Source organism: Colossoma macropomum, unplaced genomic scaffold (genome assembly GCF_904425465.1).
Source record: "Colossoma macropomum unplaced genomic scaffold, Colossoma_macropomum, whole genome shotgun sequence".
NCBI lineage: Eukaryota > Metazoa > Chordata > Actinopteri > Characiformes > Serrasalmidae > Colossoma > Colossoma macropomum.
In genome coordinates, this window is record NW_023494791.1 from 15,530,157 (window position 1) to 15,548,090 (window position 17,934).

Here is a 17,934-nt window from a genome sequence, read left to right on the forward strand (position 1 = left end):
CTGTCCCGATGTATCCTATGGCATACTTAGAGGAACAGTGCTAGACAGAATGTTGTGATGTGTTCTGTATACTTACTGGACCATTATGCATGTGTTTGTGGTTGGTCAGCTTTACATGAGTTGCTAAATATGTGAGCACGAGTCCTTGTACCACATGCCTACTGCTTACTTGGCTTTTCTTTCAAATTCTTACAGGAACTGATAGATCATCTCCAGTGCCCCCCTCCACTCCACCTGCGCCCTCTTCAGTAAAGAGTTCCTCTGAGTCCCCGCCTCCACTTAGCCAGTCTCCTCTAATACTCCAGCCCTTAGCCTCTCCACTGCAAGTGGGTGTGCCCCCCATGTCCTTGCCAATCATTCTAAATCCTGCCCTCATTGAGGCCACATCACCCGTCCCCCTGCTGCCACCTCGGTCAACCGAACCTGCTGACACTTCAGAGGTCAAATAGAACACTCCAGCTTGGCCTTTTGCCTCTAGAGGAGGAGGATACCGGAGGACTTGAGAGCGTACCACACCATTGCGCTCTCTTTGCATTAACATTCTCCTGCTTGCCTCATGACCAGCCCAAACTAAATAAAATACATCGAGCCAAGACTTGGGAAGAGAAATGGAGAGCTAAAGAGAAAGAGAGAGAGAGAGAGAGAGAGAAAGAGAGATTCGCATGCCCCTCATTTCCTCCCTAAAAACATGCCCACACAAAGGTATATTACACCAGTGCTGTTGAAGTTAATGTCCTTTATTGATCCAGTTTGCACAGATAATATTTATTCAGACTAGGCATGCACAACTGGAATATGAAGGACTGATCTACAGTGATGAGACCAGACCACCACTGATTCAGGATTAACTTAGAGTATTTCTACCCTTTTGGGCAGATTTAATATATTATTACTACAGTGCTTCAGATTACTCCTGAAATTTACTTTGACAGAAATCATATAAAATAATTTATTTGCTTTAGGTTCAGCATAATGTGTACTAAATAGGATTTACAGATAGAAATATGTTCATTTCTGGGGTATACAGACTGCACTGTGTGAGGAATACCTTAGAAATGGCCTAGCACTAACTTTCCATCACACCACTCAAGATCACTTTAACTGTATAGTAAGAATTTAAACAACATAATTTATATTTTTTTCAAATATTTGATTTCTTAGGCTTTGACATAACTATACTGTGCTCTGCATAGACCATGGCATTGTAACTTCAGAAATGCAAACCACGCGTTTCATTTGGAAAACATCTACAATCAAAATGGTTTCCCCAAAAGAAGTTGTCGTTTTGAGGATTAACTAGTGATTTAATATTTTCTCCTCTGATTGATCCCAGTGGCAAAGATGATCTGGGTTTTTTTTTATTTTTTTATTTTTTTTGGTCTTCATGAAAAATGTACTCGATGAACTCGCACATCTAGAACATTCCAGAGTTGTTCCTATGTTGAGTCTAAGTTGGCTTAAATGACTGAATGTGCTTTCAGCAGAAATCTGCATGTCGGGTTTTATCACATTGTTTTTTACTCCTGATAGGTCTTAAAGAGATTATGTGAATTAAGTACAGTATTGAGGTCACGTTGTGCATTAGTTTATATTTCTCATATTGGTGTAATTCAAAGTTTAACCATTTCGGTTTTAAAGACCACTAGGAATCTTTAAAAAGAAAACATAAGAACAAAAAATGGTTCACTGCATATAAATGAGGAGGCGGGAGTGCAGAACACACTCAAGGTTTTATGAAATAAGTTCTTACATGGAGGGACTCCTCATTATTGTACCCCTTATTCCAAAGATAAAGATGGATGGGAGAGCTGTCTTCACTCTGGACTTTCCTGGACATTTACAGGCTGGATTGATCTTTAATTCAAGTCCTGAACACAGTGTGTGGCGTCTGAATATCAGAACAGAAGGACGCAGAACTTCCAATCACCGTACAGCTAAATGCTCTTTTTTTTGTAAGAACCTAAACAGCCAAAGTCTTTAGCTTCATTATGGGATAGGCTAACCAGGGCCTGTTCAAAGCTGAGCCTTCCATTATGAGTGAGAAATACTTCAACAGTTACAACAGTTTGCTTGGTTGCGTCCTCTTACGGTACATGGGTACTGAATTGGAATAACCAAGACAAAATCTCTCAAGCAGCTAAAGTTCTGAATCATTCAGGAATCTTTTTTTTTCCTCCCCCTGTAAAGTTAAATGTGCTTTTATTGTACTGCATTTTAGAAAAATCAGGCACTAATTCCATAGTCAACAGTGAATTACATGAAATCTGTATATATGAATAAAATGTACTTTTTACAGTGTAATAAATATATGGTAAACAGTTTGTGTGGTGATGTGTGTAACAAAGCTAACATACACTACACAGCTATATTGAGCCAGAGTACTTCTGTTCTCCACTGATACCACCGTTGCATTCAAACACTGTTGCAACACATTTAACAATATTAGCAATACATTTCGCTGCTGTCGGAACAAAAACTTGCGTCTCAGTTTTAGTCATTTTTCAGTTTTTGATATAATTTGAAAATGCCTGTTGCCCTTTACATTATGTGTAATTTTATGATGGACCAAAAGAAACGGCCCAATATTACTAGAAAAAAGTCTGGTTCCATTGACTTACATTAGAAGTAAAGTAGGTTTTTTCCTTCTGTAAAGTTACAGGTTTTGTTCTGACAATAGTGATTTGCTATGCATTATAACTTCGCCTTCATGTCACGAAGCAGTTGTTTCCGCAGTAGTACTACCTTTATTATAGATGCAATAAAAGAACAAGAAACATACTTTTAGAAGTTTCTTTTATAACAAAAGCCTATTGTCAGGTGCTGGAGTGTTTAGAGTGAACAGGTTTTCTGTTTCATACATTGAAAAATGGCTGTGGTAATCGACAGATACAGTAGGTAGGGCTTAGACTGAAAAACACCAGAGGTCCTCTCAAATTATTACATCTGTAATGAATTTTACTTTAGTTCCTTCTGTTCGTCATTAGAAACAGCATATATACCGCTTCTTTCTTTCATGACTGATCTATGTCTGCATGCTTCCTGCCTGATTTACTGTAACGTGACAATCTTTTCAAATTGCCTGTATTAAAACCTCATTTAAATAGTTTGAACTGTACCAGGTGCTGGCCAGATGTGCATGGGTTTCCATTTTGAGTGTTGGTGTTTCTCAATCCCTTGCATTACTGTTGAGAACTCACAAGGGACTGTGGGTTGACACCTCTAAATCAGTTTTCTGCACAGCACTTAACAGATTTAGTTAGAAAGACAACTTCTTCAGTTATGAAGGACACAATTGCTACACCTGAAATACGGTGTAAAACATCTGGTTTTATTTCAAATCAGAATGAGAAACACTTTTTTTCTTAGTAAACTAACTGTATCAGAAACTACACAGGAAATCTAGCTAAAAACAATGGTCAAAAGTTGTTGTACAACATGGAATGTAAAAACAAGATCAGTCTAAAAACAGAAACAGCAAAAATTAATTTCTACTTTAAATGAGTGTCATAAAGGAGAACAGTGTAACATAAACGCGTACAGTACTTCACTCACAAACACCCTTGTTTATACACTTTCTTTTCTGACTATACCTACAGTACCTTCAGTCCAATTATACCCACAAGAAAACCAACTGCTGCTGATAGCCTGGATGCTAATGCCCGTCAGTTTACTTTATTTTCATGATTTGGTACAGATAATTTATCTGATAAAAACTGACAGTCTAGCATCCGGACTATGAAACTTGCGAACAACACAACTGCTGGATGGTCATCACTTGCTATCCATCTTGGCCATTTCCTGCAGATATATCCCAATGGTCTCACTGTCAAACAGCACAAAGTAAATGTTCTTCAATGAGGAGGTGGTTGCTGAAACAAAATGGTTTGAAATGGCCTTCAGTATCACTTGGGCTGCAGTTTGCTTTGGGAAACCATTTCTGAAAGAGAGTGAAAGATAAATAAAAGATGATGTTTAGCTAAGAATGTTGCAATGCAATAAATACTTTACCACTTTACCACAGGAAACAGTGGTGTTTGCCCTCATGAATGAAGGTAGAGAACAACCTGGTCGCTCAGTAGTTAGAGCTTCGTACTAGCAGCTAGAGTTGTTGATCGTTTTACAAGCAACCTATTATGAACTGGGTAGCCGTTCACAATGTACATTACTCATTGTTAGAATCCACAGTTCACCGTCTGATCACGTTATGCGGCTATTATTAGCTAGAAAAACAAGACAGGGCTGATTGTGTGTCCAGGCGATACTGCATCACCCAGTGCTCAAGACTACTCTACAGATGCAACCCCAGTGATCCTAGTCATCTCTGTCTAGATGTGCATTAAAAATCTTCAGTGTTACTTACCTGGTAATAAAAAGGTTTAAAAACCTTGTCTGTATGTGTTAGAAATCACCAAAAACTCACCTTCCACTTGGCAGAGATGGGAAGGCCACGGATTTAAGCTTCTTCTCCTCTGCAGCAGAGAGGCAGTTCTTTACCGTCTTCTCCAGCTGATCCTCACACCTCTCTGAGCCCCACTGCGGGATGTTGCAGTGGATGATGAAACGCGCTGCCATCCCACTGGCCTGGCTAACCGCGACTGCGATTGAAGGAGAAAAGGGCATAACAGGTTGAAGTGAGAAAACAATAACTGGATACCTTGAATTACAGTGTCTGACCTCAACCCAATGGGAAATACATACACAGTACACTCCCACTCTCACTGTAAAAGTATTACAGGATGCACAAAACTGTACCTGACGCAACATCCAAAGGGCCTTGTGTTTTCCGCAGTTCTTTCACAGCATCCAAGAAATCCTTCCCCCCAGCTTTCTCCAGGGCATTACCTGTACCACACAGTAGGTAAGCAGTGATAACACTGATAATGAAGAGCATGTCAACACGGATTATATATATATATAAAACATGTAACATTTCTAGTGTCCCACAAGGTTCAGTTTTAGGGCCTTAACTTTTCTCTTTGTACACACTGCCTCCATGTAACATCATCAGGAAACATGATCGATTTTTATAACTATGTTTACACAAGATTATACATTTCCACTCCTTCTGAAAATCAAGAATGTTGACAGGCTTACTAGTTGTGTGGCACATATTCCTCTGTGGATATCACAAAATTTTCTACAACTAAATTGAGAAAAACTTGAAATACTGATCACTGGTACTAAAATTCAGAAAAAGATGCTTTGTGAGAAGCTAGGCTGTTTTGCTTCATTTTCCAAACCTAAAGAATGAAACCTGAGCGTTATTTTAAGACTCTGAGCTCGGTTTTTATCCTGCATGTAAATGCTGTCATGAAAGTACCTTTTTATCACTTAAGGAATATTGCTAAAGTTCAGACTTTTTTGTCTCACAGCCTTTTTCATGTATTTGTCTCATGTCTTGTTCATGTATTTGTTACAAGCAAAGGTGATTACTAAAATGCTCTTTTTACTGGGCTTCCTAAAAAAAGCCACATCTAAACTATGGAACTCAATTCCACCTTTTATTAGACAGTCAAGCTCAGTGCACACTTTTTAAGAAACACTAATTTTATCTACATCATTGCCTTATATGACTAATACTCAAATTTTCCTTTATTGATGATAAGCTTTATCACATGTCCGTAAAGCACTTTAAGCTGCCAATGGTACAAAAAGTGTTTTATAAATGGTTATTACTATTAGTTAGCTACAATAATTAGTTTCATCAGTCAATAATAGCAATGCATAGGAACAGCTATGTTTTGTAGCCAATATTCATTACATTTTATAAAGTCCTCACAAATGTCATAAAAATCCCCCTGCTGTAGTCCACTTACCAACTCCATCTTTCAGATCAATGTCTGCATTTGTGGGATTAATAATTCCCTCCACTTTGATGGATCCAATTTTGCTGAGTTCACTCTCTGCAAGAGACAACTGGTACAAATAATAAGAGACATTAGTCCCATCTGGCCACCCATAAACATAAATGAAATGCACTGTGAATAAGAGGGGCACTATCTAATGTACACCTTTTGTCCGAGGAACAAACTCTTTGCTGAGAGAACAGTAAATCCCTCTCCTGGTCCATCATCCACTGTCGAGTTGGATGCCTCTTTGTCATTCTCTGTATTCTTCTACATACACAAAGCCAACATTAAAAAAAGAGAAATGTGTTCTAACCAAGATACAACAGTCTCATAAATTCCATACAAAAATAGGATTAAAACAATCACAAAATCAACAGTGTGACTGCATATATTAGTAAACATGCATACACGATCAGTTTGGCACAGAAGAAGACAGCAGTGGACTGACCCTGGGTTTGCGACCTGGTTTTCCTCTGCCCTTTTTGCCAGATCTCTTGTTGCTCTTGACCTGTTTCTCCGTCTTCTCTGGGACCGAGACCTGTGTGTCAACCTTCACCCTCCCTCCTCTCTTCTTAGAGAGCAGCTCAGGATGGATACGAGGCAGGACACCACCATTTGAAATAGTCACCCCTCTAAGCAGCTGCACAAAAAAATTAACATAAAAAAACAGAAAACATCTTGTGTAAAAGAATACATACATGGTAGCTGTGCTTTAGCTGTTGGACAGCACTTACTCATGCACCTATTATCTGTCTGTGTAGTCAATACAATACTGAATGCCTTATGGAGTTTTCTACAATCCAGCATGTCTTTGCTGTCGGGACTGAACCTTGTATCTCCATTTTTTGGTAGTTTTTTTTTAATGTGTGTTTTTCCACAATTTAGAAATGCCATCAGCCTTTTACGTTATGTAGAAATTTCATAATGAATGGCCCTACAGAAATAGTCAAAAATTATTTTTACAATATACTATTATAAACAGTACAATACCTACAGTACAATACCTACATTACGATAACTACTATTATAAACAAACTAAGAATATCTTAAAAAATGTCTGAAAAGTTGCAGTTTGTTAGTATCGAGGTATTGTTCCAACAGCGACAAAATACAACGTATCTGGATTGATACCTGATATTAGAGTGACCTTAGCAAAATATCAGCGGCCACCTGATATTCCTTGTACCATGTAACAAAGAAATAATTCATTATTAATACAATCTCTAAGGCTGGAACACTTAGGTCTTAGTCAACATACTTGTATGCTCTGCTTGCATTTGTGTCTCTAAGTGAGAATAAAGAATTCTGAGAATACAAAGGTCTTGTCTCCAGCCATATGTTACACATTACACAGCAAAAAGTCCAGTGTTGAATTAACTCGCACAGTTGATTTCAACATTTTTTCAGGGTTTATATAGCTCCCCTCTCCAAAGTTAAATTAACACTTTAAAAATAGTTAAACATTTAAGACTGTCAGGGCTGCTTTTTTAACTTGTAAATCAGAGTTAAAGTAACGCTAAAGTAAAATACAAACACTACTCTGCAATACATTTCTTACTATTTGCTCTATAGTATTCATGATCAAGATACCTACACTGAAACATGTTCAAATTAAACAGAAGAATGAATTCCAAGAAACAATAATTTTCAAAAATAACGTTTATTTTTGCCTTTTCTCCCTTGCAGTCATTCATACAGTTGAACTAAAACATTGTGAATGAAGGTATTATGTATAAACTTTCATTTTTCAACATCATATGAACTTCGATTATAAAACGGTTTATGAAATTTGAGCTCAGATATTTTATTAACACCCCTTTCCTCACTTTGTGATACTCTGAATGTGTGATGATGGTAATCAAAATTCAAAAACATGATCTTCAACCAAAAGTATATCACAAATTTGACAAAAAACAGGTATGTCTTCTTCTGTTCACTAGTGCACCATCGCAAGACAAATTAAGCACAAAACATGCTTTGAAAAGTTCATCGAATGCCCCAAGGGAGCGGTCTGCCTGGCATGGGATGAGATGCTTATCCATGGTGATACAGAAGCTGTCAATCTTGCTCTTCTGAAGCCCAACAGCAAGAAGGTACAGCTGCTGACCATGCTGGTTGCGCAGATGCTCTTCCAAACTGCCGCATGACTAGCGTCAAGATAAGGACACTGAAAATTAGATACAAGAATGATGTGATGACTGTCTAATATAAGGATGGAACTGAGTTCCACAGTTTAGAAGCAGAATAACAAAAAGAGTCATTCCAATTTTTCTGTATTTTACTGAAGGTATATGCAGAAGGCCAGTATCTGCAGATCTAACATCACGTGCTGGAACACAGACAGACAGACATTCTGTGATGTAAGAGAGAGCTAGGTCATTCAGGCCCTTAAACACTAGCAGCAGAACTTTAAAATCTATCCTAAATGATACAGGTAGCCAGTGCAATTCTTTCAAAATGAGAGTGACACGAGCTCTCTGTTTTATTGCTGTTAGGATCTGTGCTGCTACATTTTGTACGAGTTGTAGAAGATGTATTGTGTTCTTTAGAAGCCCATGGTAATCAATTCAAATGCATCAACAAGTTAAGGCAACCGTAGCTGAAATTATAGCAAATGCTTTAAAACAAACAAAACAAATACAACTCACTTGTTGCCTCATCAAGATTACTTCCTGGTGGACTTTCTGCTGACTTACAAGTGACGCAGTGTTAAAGTGAGCCACTTAAGACTCTTTTACGTCATTTGGCTTGAAGAACACGTCCCATTTCTGAAGCACCCTGAAGGACGTGTCATCAAATAGGAGAATCAAGTCTTTATCCACCTTAAAAAAAAATATATTAAACTACTACCACAGGCAATACTTTGAAATTTCAGGCCATTCTAAACATCTCAATCCAAACTTACCAATCCTTTTGTACCCAGAAATCTTGGGAAAGTGGAGAGGACACCAGAACTTCTACCTGGGTCATTAACTAGCTTTTGATGGAGCTGAAAGGTCTCTCTCATCTTCTGAAAAATCAGGGAATTGTCTGTGGTATGGTTGAGCAAAGACATGGCAGGCAACCCCTTCAAGCTGCCTTTCAACATTAACAGTCCTTTGGAAATTTGGGCCTCCTGGAGAAAAGCCAATACGGCTATTTGGTGGCAGTGCAGATCCTCGATGAATCTTCCTTGGACTGTTTTCAGATGCTAGGCAATGTATCCTGTGTTGCTTGCAGCACCATTGAAATGTTCCTGAAATGGAAAAAAAATATATTGTCATCTTCAGCTCACAACAAATCTCAGAGAATTCAAGTCTCAGTGTCATGCACACGGCTTCGTGTTGCAACATGCATAAAGTATGACATTAAGGCATCATGCAAACAATAATGATTATTACACAGCCTCTCTTGGAATATGAACCCTTGAGGGAAGGGAACAGCGTCACTACCCCAAGAGCATACTTTTCTTTGATTGCTTTAGTCTCAAACATTTTTATCATCTAAATTTGTGTCAACATAGCACCAATTTCCAAAATCAAGCCTGTACTATTTGGGTCTGTAGCCTGCCCACAAAGCTAACGTTAAGGTAGCTACAGGCTACAGATCCAAACACCAAGAACAGGTTTAATTTTGCCTTTTTGTCCCTTCAGCTGTTGCTCGATTTCACTCTCTCAGATTTTAATCTTTTTTTTTGATCATCTAAACTTGTGTCAGTGCTTTAGCTGGCCTTAATAGAACATGTTCTGTAATGGTCAGAGCTGTTAGCATGCTTGCAAAGCTAACACTAACCAGCTCCACTCTCGTAGTTAGCAGCACTGTTTAACATTTATCACAGTTGTTCAATAGATGATATCTACAGACCGCATCAATAGATGGCAATATCATAAACCGCAGTCATTTTTTGAGATGGTTTTTAAGGTTTTACAAAAAGGGGACACCACCCAACACTAGTAGAAAACAAAGCTTTATTTTCATCACTTAGAGCTTGCATGTGAGTTGGTAAATCATCACTGATAAAGCTGAAAACGGTAACTAATAGTTAGTTAGCTAGCTAATCACCTCCACACATTTGCTGTTCAGTCCTGGCAACAGACAAGGCTTTGTAAAGCTTATATTCTCTGTAGGTATTTCATTGTACGAACAGCATTTCACAGCATCAATTTATAAGTGTCTCAGTAAGACTGAATGTATTACACTTACCGCATAAACTGCAGAAGAGGAGGAAAATGCTGCTGATGTGTCTCCTTGTCTCCAACCGAAGAAGTGAAATGCGTGGCTGGAGTTTAATTGCATCTCTGCAGCGATGGGTTAACACTGATCCGATCAACTCTGTCAAATAACTCCAACACTGAATGCCATTTAAATCTGAATGTGTTAAAATTGCACCTTGGGTAGTGGAAATCAACCTGAAATGTTTAACCCTGAATTTTAACTTTTTGCTGTGTAGTTACTCACTTACATCGCAAGTTCTCCATCACAAGCTACACATAAGCCTATCTTAACTACTACGTGACTACACAATCTCAGTCTATAACTGAATAGAGTGGAATTCAATTGGTCATGTCCAAATTAAGTGTTAAATGAATATTTCAAACCTTCAATCCAAAGACAGTCTATCACTTTGGCTCACACCCCTGGAGTGAAACGTTTAAAAAACTTTGAAATAACTAAAATGACCTCTCCTTGTTTTCACCTTCCCAATGAAAAAGGATGAGGAGAGTTTTGTGTTGCAGTTTTTCCAGGTGACTGAAATGCTATGCTATGGCAATTCTTCCACTTCTGTGCAATACAGAAGAGAGTGGTAGAGCGCTATCATACCTGGTTGAGCTCCTCATCATTAGCCACTGCTAGTTTGATGTGCCGAGGAGTAATTCTGCCTTTCTTGTTGTCTCGTGCTGCATTACCAGCCAACTCCAAAATTTCAGCTGGGAAAAAAAACACAAAAAATAAATAAATAAATATGGTAGTTATGTAATAACCATAAGAGGTTCTTCATATCATACCAAATTTCTCACTCTATATTGAATTCTCATATATATGAGAACATCCAGGGCTGGGTCAGCTACTGTGTTTACAGCTATTAAAGATGTGGTAACCAAAGAAATGATGCTTTGCTGCCTCACCTGCCAGGTATTCGATGACAGCTGCCATGTATACAGGAGCGCCCATGCCAATGCGGTACTTATGGGTGCCCGTACGCAAGTACCTCTTCATTCTCCCAACAGGAAAAATGACCCCCGCCCGAGCTGAGCGGGACAGTTTGGTGGTCTTCTTCTTCCCTCCTCTGGCCGACATCCTGCTTCAGATGCACTAATGATACAAACAGCATACATAAGTAAAAAAATATATATAATAAAACATTTTGATAAAGGCAGACTCAATAGCAAAGCAAATACAATAGCAATGCGGTGTCCTCACCTTCTCTTGGCTCACAGTGTGACTGGATGAATTACCTACAGTATAACACAAACACAGTTAAACAAGTTTTATTGGTCAGAATATGACTGCAATATTTTTAATGGGAAGAAAAATCAAGCCTCTTTGTCAACACAAACCATGACAAATAAACGTCACTAGAGGTAGGGCAATAAGAACATATTCACTGACAAATTATGACAATAATTTACGTCACAAGTTTCTTTTTCTGAACATACCTTGGATACTCTCAGCACTTAAAAACACTGACTTACGGCCCGTTTCATTAAAAAGAGCATAATTAGCCCTTTTAACTGAATTTAACTTAGTGTAGTAGTTGTGTACAACACTGAATAAAAGCAGTGTCTTCATATTTATTTAACATGCCATTATTGCTTCTTTTTGTTGTCTGTTACAACTTGTCCAAGTATCGTGCCTTGAAGTATCGTGATGTATTCCTGCAATATCGCCATCCCTAACGCCACAATGATTTTAAACACGAAAGAATAAAAAAACGAGCCATCAAAAAAGACATGCATGTCAGGAACTGATCTCTCTCTACATGACATTCATCTTTGTGCACTAAATGTCTCATATAACAGGACTGGGTCTAGTCTTCCACGAACACACTCCTTTCGCTATCAGCTATCATGTATGTCGGCCGATCCATAATTCAGACTTCACGCTGCTCATAACACCATGCAAAGCATAGGAGTCTGCAATCGTCGAACCATGACGCTTAACCGTTATTTCTGCATTTGACGTAACACGATCAGCGCTGCTCCTCGAAATTTCAAACATTATGTCGCTGAGGGAACAACAAGCGAATGGAGGCTTATGGCTCTGAGGTTCCAGCGAGTGAGAAACGGGCATTTACGAGCATTTCACACCGCAGCGACCCCGCACACCAAGCAACGCTTAAAGGCATCGTGCATCCTTAAAAAATACAAACCACAAGCAAATATAAACGGACAGTGATGCAGTCTCCCACGACAGAAATGTGAAAACACAGACCCGCCTCCTCCGCGCTTCTACACCGAGAGCTGCTGCTGCTGCTGTGCCTACCGCCGAGCTGCAGCGGCTACGTGGGCGACGTGGAGGAGAAGACGAGCACACGAAGGGGCCTCGTCTGGAACTTCGCCGCTTTACATGGCCACGAACGCGGCGTGCTGCCGTTTTATCAAAGCGCCAGGTCGAACGACAGGCTGTAACCTATGGTTTAAAGCCACTCCACCCATGTAGTAACCGCCATTTTGTTTCCACTCGGCTGTGTACACTAGGATACAGCTTATCCGAGCCGAGCGAGCGGGAATGGAGAGGTGCAACTAGCCGCTCCGCTGCAAACGTTTTATCGTAGTTGTATTTTTGTGGACATTACCTGTTGTCACATACTACCGCCACATATAAAAGGAACATATTTATGTTGACGACGCAGAATTCTTACTCTTATTTGTCCGTATTCTACGTCCTTATGCTGGAGTCCCTCTTCTTCCTTAAAAAAAGAAAAAAAAGAAAGACTACAACCAGAGCCGTTTTAAGGGGAGCCTGGCCAATTCCCACTTCCCCTTTATATCAACAACATGACTGGAAAACGGCAGAGGGCGCCCGAGAGCGAGTCCTAAACTAATGGGCGTGAATGGAGCTTAACGGCTAAAAACGAGTATATTCGCCCTCGATTTGAGGTGGTCTCCTACGGCGAGCCGTGTTAGCCTAACATGACACCAGCGATACTAGTCGTAAGTCTGTTTTTACTAGTATAAACTCAAATTTGAGAGATCTGTAATGCAGTTTCTGCTAGTCAAAACTGTAATTCCAGATATCTGCTATGCAAAATATCAAGTATATATCGCTGCTGTCGGAACAAAACCTTGTATCTCCAAAAAGGTAACTTTACAGGACAAGGAAAGACGCTCTTAACTTTTAATGGAAGTAAATGGAGAAATATTTTTTCCAGGTAATTTTGGACCATTTCTGTTGGTCCGTTCATCATGAAATTTTGACTTTTTTGACTAGTCATATTGCCGGGATGACATCAGTGATGTCATTCTGACTAGTCATACGTTACCACTGAGTTACATGGAATTCCATTTCGGTCTTATCTATAATTGCATTTTTACTAATAAAAAATAAAATTATAGATTTATACAAATGTAATTGTACATTTGTACTAATAGAAATTATAGATATGTACACTTTAATTTTGACTATTAGAAATATTAGCCCTGCAATGGACTGGCGACCTGTCCAGGGTGTTTCCTGCCTTCCGCCCCATGACTGTTGGGATAGATTCCAGCTCCCCCTGTGACCCAGAAGGATAAACGGCTTAGAAAATGTGTGTGTGTGTGTGTGTGTGTGTGTGTGTGTGTGTGTAATAGAATTACTAATTAAAAATATCTTTAATTTAGTTATGACTAGTTATAACACGTATTAGAGATGTGTATCTCTAAAATACAGCTGTAGATGTCTAGAATTCTCTTTTGACTAGTAAGAATAATATTATTGATATCTTAAATGTAGAATTATAACGAGTCATGATTCAGTTTTGACTAATAATAACTACTCTGTATATGTATGAAACATATATACAAATTAAATTTCAGACATTGTCATAAACAACTATGACATTTGCATTTCATGCATATTTACGAGAGCAACATTAGGCGGGAAAAGTGTGGTATGTGTGTAGCAGGTCAGTGGAAGGCACAAGATGGAAGGCAGTCGAGAAGGAGAGGAATGTAAGGTATAGGAAGAATCTGACTCATTTAACAGAGTATTAAAGGTGGTCACATTAGTGAGGGAGAGACTGAAGGGCTTCAGGAACATCAACAATATTTCAGCAACCAGAAGATTAGTTAAATTATCAAACATTATCAATAGTTTATCTAGCTAACAGGTGTGTGAAGTAGCTTTACTGGCCATGACATTTTAATGGTGGATTGGACCCTAAAGTTTGAAATAAATCAGAGTTTAATTTGTGATTTGCTTGTCTAGATTTTATTTTAGATCTAGTTATACTGCACCATATAGTTTAAAAGTAGGTTAACTTGTAATCTGACCTGTTATTAAGTGTTTCTGATAAATGTGCAGCGTAGATAAACAGCATGTTATTTTTGAGACCAGTTATTGCAGATCGCTTGCTTTCCTTCTTCCAGTTAAAGTGAAAATTAGGCCTATTCAAAGTGCTTTTTTCTGGCCTAGTTCAGGCTAAAATCTATATCTTGTGCAGCCAATGAATTAAAAAGTGAAATGTTAACTCAATCATTTAAACCAAATAAGCTTGAAATACATTAGCAGGTGTACAATTTTGCAAGCTGTGAAAAATACATTATTATATCAATTAATAGATCATCGTGAAAGCCAAATTATCTCCCACCTCCTGCCAAATGCAGGTAAATGTTGGTGAGAGAATTGATGTGACAAAGAAAAGAGGAGTGTTGTCTTCTACAAATTAGCATATGTTGAATATGAGTTCTGACTAGTAAGCCAGTTGTAGATATCTAAAATTGAATTTATAATTTGTCAGAACACCAGTTTGACTGGTTGTAATTATCTATCAACAAGCAACATTTTCATAATGGAGATCTGTAATATTTATTGTTACTCATGTAAAGATGTATGATGATATCTGTGATTACATTAAATAGATCTGTCATTAAATTTTGACTAGTAAAAATATCATTTTTACTAGAGAAAATACAAATTTAACTAGTTAAAATTAAATTACAGATATGTATCATTTATATTCTTACTAGTCAGAAATGTATTTTGACTAGTTGGAATATGTTTTTTACTAGTAAAAACTGAAATACAACTTGCATCGCTGGGGTCATTTTAGGCTACAACAGGCTTTCCATGTGCCATAGTCTCCGCCCTTCCTGTATTTTTGAAAAATACGCATTAGGGGTTTGATCGCAAGCGTTTGTCTGGAGGCAGGCAGTGTCAGGGAGAAATGGAGGAGGAGAGACCGGGAGATAAAGGCAGGACATCACTATTAGCCATTGTACTTATTAGCCTCAAGTTAATAAGACATTGATCAAGCAACTAACGTTAGTGATGAATCTCAGTGGGGTTTTGCCACAGACAGGTCATTTAAAGTTGAAGACTGTTCTCCACCAGAAAACTCCCCCTCCGATGATAATGAGCTGCACCCCCACATGCAGTTCAGCCTGCTGCTAATGCTACTACCTCTGTAGATATGGAGAGCCAAGAGAGGGTCATAGTCAGTGAATAGTAATCTGGGCATAGGAGTGAGTTTGACTTTTTTTATTAAATACATAAATAAGTAGATAGAGAGATAAATAGATTGTTAAAACTAAAATAACGAGCTTGTTTTAATAATGCAGTGAGTAAAGAGTAGATTTTTCTTTTGAAATGTAGTGAATAAGTCAAAAGTGTTAAGTGACAGAAATACTCAAGATACCTACAAAATTACTTAAGTACAGTAACAAAGTACTTGTACGTACCACCTCTGAGCTGTCAAGTCAGCTTCTTATTCGCCAGTTTCTTTTGTTCATATTTTTCTGTTCCACCTACCAACCAGATGCTCCAACAAGGCGAAAGCTGAGGCCAGTGAAGCTGTTTATTGGAGAATATTCAAACATAGCATGGCTTTTTAGGCAAAAGCTCTTTATTTTTGAAAAGGCACCTCAACACAAGCTTTTAAAGAAGAAGGCTAAAAGAAGGCCCAGCGCCGACCAATACACAACAGGTGTCTCATTTAAAGAACCGTTGCTAGGAAAAGCGTGTCCTTAGCAGCAGCGTCCTGTGGAGGAGCCTCATCTGCTTTTATAGCGTCAAATGATACGGCCTACCGAGGATCCAGAACAAGTCTTAGCAAAGGCTAAAAGAAGGCCCAGCGCCACCCAACACACAACCACTGTGTCTCATTTTTGGCAGCTGTGATCTTCGAAGATCTCACTTCTTGGTTGCATATGTTATAAGAACTGTCCCATTTCAGAAGAATGTGGAGGATTCTTAAAATATGACCGAGAAACGCGGTAAACTTTTGGCTGAATTCTGAGATGCGCCAGGGTATCCTTCTTAGGGTGCCTACACACTAGAAGCTGACGCAGCATCAGAAACGCAGTCCTCCTATGTATTTCAGTCAGGATGCTGCATCAGCTCTGTCGGGTTAGAAACGCACCTGTATGCAGTGAAAAGACGCATCGTCGAGCATCGAACCATTTCAACCTTTGCTGCAGTGTATTCTGACATGGAGACGCGTCAACCAATAGAAACGTGCAGGCAGAAGACAGATGAAAATCCAAGATGGAGGACGCTAGCGACGCTATGCACTCTTTTCCTGTTCAATATGACTTCTTTGCCTTCGTGGCTGTTCTCTGCTTGGCTCTGTATGGGGCCACCGCCTAAGTGATCTTTTGATGGCCCATATTTTTTTGTTTCTGGTCTAAATGTTTTGTTTCCAGCTGGATTTCGAACTGTACAAACTCTGCTACAGCCGAATGCACGCCTTCTAGACAGACAAGATCTGCATGCGTCTACCACTCCGTCCTTGCGGTGTCTAGTGTGTAGGCACTCATAGCCCTGAGTTCTCCTGAGCCATTGCATTGTACGCTACTACGATAAAACAGCAGAGCCAGTTCAGAAAAAGTTGTTTTTAAATGTATGTTGCCCCATTTGTTTGTGAAAATTAGTACCAGTTTACCACATGGCTATAAGGGATGTTAGTGTTCTGCCTTTATTTGGACGACCAGCTGTATTTTTAGCATTGATGTGTAAAGTTGTCAGCTTCACTCGCATTAATTTAAATATGTAAAGTTACTAGCTAAAGGCTAACGTTACTGGCCAAAGCTAAATCTGAACTTGAAGTCACACAGCTGAGTGTGAGGTGGCAGCAGAAGGGAAAGTCACTAACGTTAATTAATCTGTGTGGTGATAGTTCAACCTCAGTTGTGATTTTGTTGTTAGGAGCTAAGAAAAAAAAGGCTGTGGAAAAGGAAATGTCTCTTTTCATTTGTTTAATTTCAGCGGGTGTTTGTTTTTTTCTAATCCTCTCTCTTTTTAATTTACTTTGATTATACAGTCTTTTACCTCGATAACTGCCTTCCTCACCTCTCACTAACTGTTCACACACCTCAAACTCAGCCTCACAGCTGATCGGCAGTCAGGAGTTATGACGCTGCTGCAGTTCTGAATTCTTGGTAGGTCATACCATTTGGCGCTATACAAGCAGTGGAGGCCCCTCTGCAGACCGTTGCTGCTAAGGACACGCTCTACCTAGAAATGGTCAACAGGCCTAACAACTTATTCGGTGTGTCTCATTTAAGGACAATTGCTAGGTTGCGAGGACCCCAAGGTGATTACACAGACAACTCCTTTACTTGTCTGGGCAAGGCAGTTTCCTAACCCATCCTTTTCCTTCTGTTCATGCCGACTCAAGAAATCCATTTGCTGCATATTTGTTGTAACAAACCGTTCATAATCCTTTACCCTCACCAAAATTATTAGCTATCTTAACTACAAATGTCAAAACATTAACATGTTGTGATTTTTATTTTCATTGTTTCTTATACTGCTGGCTGTCCAAGACTTTTTCCATTAATTTGACAATTACACTCAAATACATTAAAAAACTTAATTTATTTAGTGTATTTTTACTTATACCGTTTGGTCCTCTTTCTTATGTGCTGCAGGCTGTGTATGGCACATACTTACAAATTTATGAAGA

General features: G+C 38.9%; 2 protein-coding genes and 1 long non-coding RNA gene across 8 annotated transcripts in view; 1 reads left to right on the forward strand and 2 right to left on the reverse strand.

The window, feature by feature from the left end:
- The window catches only part of gbf1 (golgi brefeldin A resistant guanine nucleotide exchange factor 1), a 66,932-nt gene extending 64,611 nt beyond the window's left edge, over positions 1–2,321 (forward strand). For 3 of the 5 annotated variants that reach the window (XM_036574080.1, XM_036574082.1, XM_036574084.1), the window contains one exon: positions 196–2,321. In XM_036574080.1, coding sequence (XP_036429973.1) covers positions 196–449 — 254 coding nt within the window. In that variant the 3' untranslated portion in view covers positions 450–2,321. The remainder of the gene's footprint in view (positions 1–195) is intronic. The other 2 variants (XM_036574083.1, XM_036574081.1) reach the window with 1 other exon arrangement.
- Positions 2,322–3,307: 986 nt separating this feature from the next.
- On the reverse strand, positions 3,308–12,817 carry LOC118810374 (core histone macro-H2A.2). The gene is made up of 10 exons (XM_036574085.1): positions 12,691–12,817; positions 11,250–11,284; positions 10,955–11,141; positions 10,650–10,756; positions 6,298–6,489; positions 6,012–6,116; positions 5,817–5,916; positions 4,753–4,842; positions 4,421–4,595; positions 3,308–3,937 (listed from the first exon to the last, which is right to left on the reverse strand). Exons 3-10 carry the CDS (start codon positions 11,124–11,126, stop codon positions 3,772–3,774), a joined length of 1,107 nt encoding a protein of 368 aa, XP_036429978.1. The 5' UTR covers positions 11,127–11,141; positions 11,250–11,284; positions 12,691–12,817; the 3' UTR covers positions 3,308–3,771.
- Positions 7,494–10,643, reverse strand: LOC118810375. 2 transcript variants are annotated; one of them, XR_005007417.1, is made up of 4 exons: positions 10,032–10,643; positions 8,755–9,084; positions 8,498–8,671; positions 7,494–8,016 (listed from the first exon to the last, which is right to left on the reverse strand). It is a non-coding gene; the product is annotated as an uncharacterized LOC118810375 (long non-coding RNA). The 2 variants fall into 2 exon arrangements; XR_005007416.1 differs by having other exon boundaries at positions 8,755–10,643.
- Positions 12,818–17,934: the final 5,117 nt, after the last annotated feature.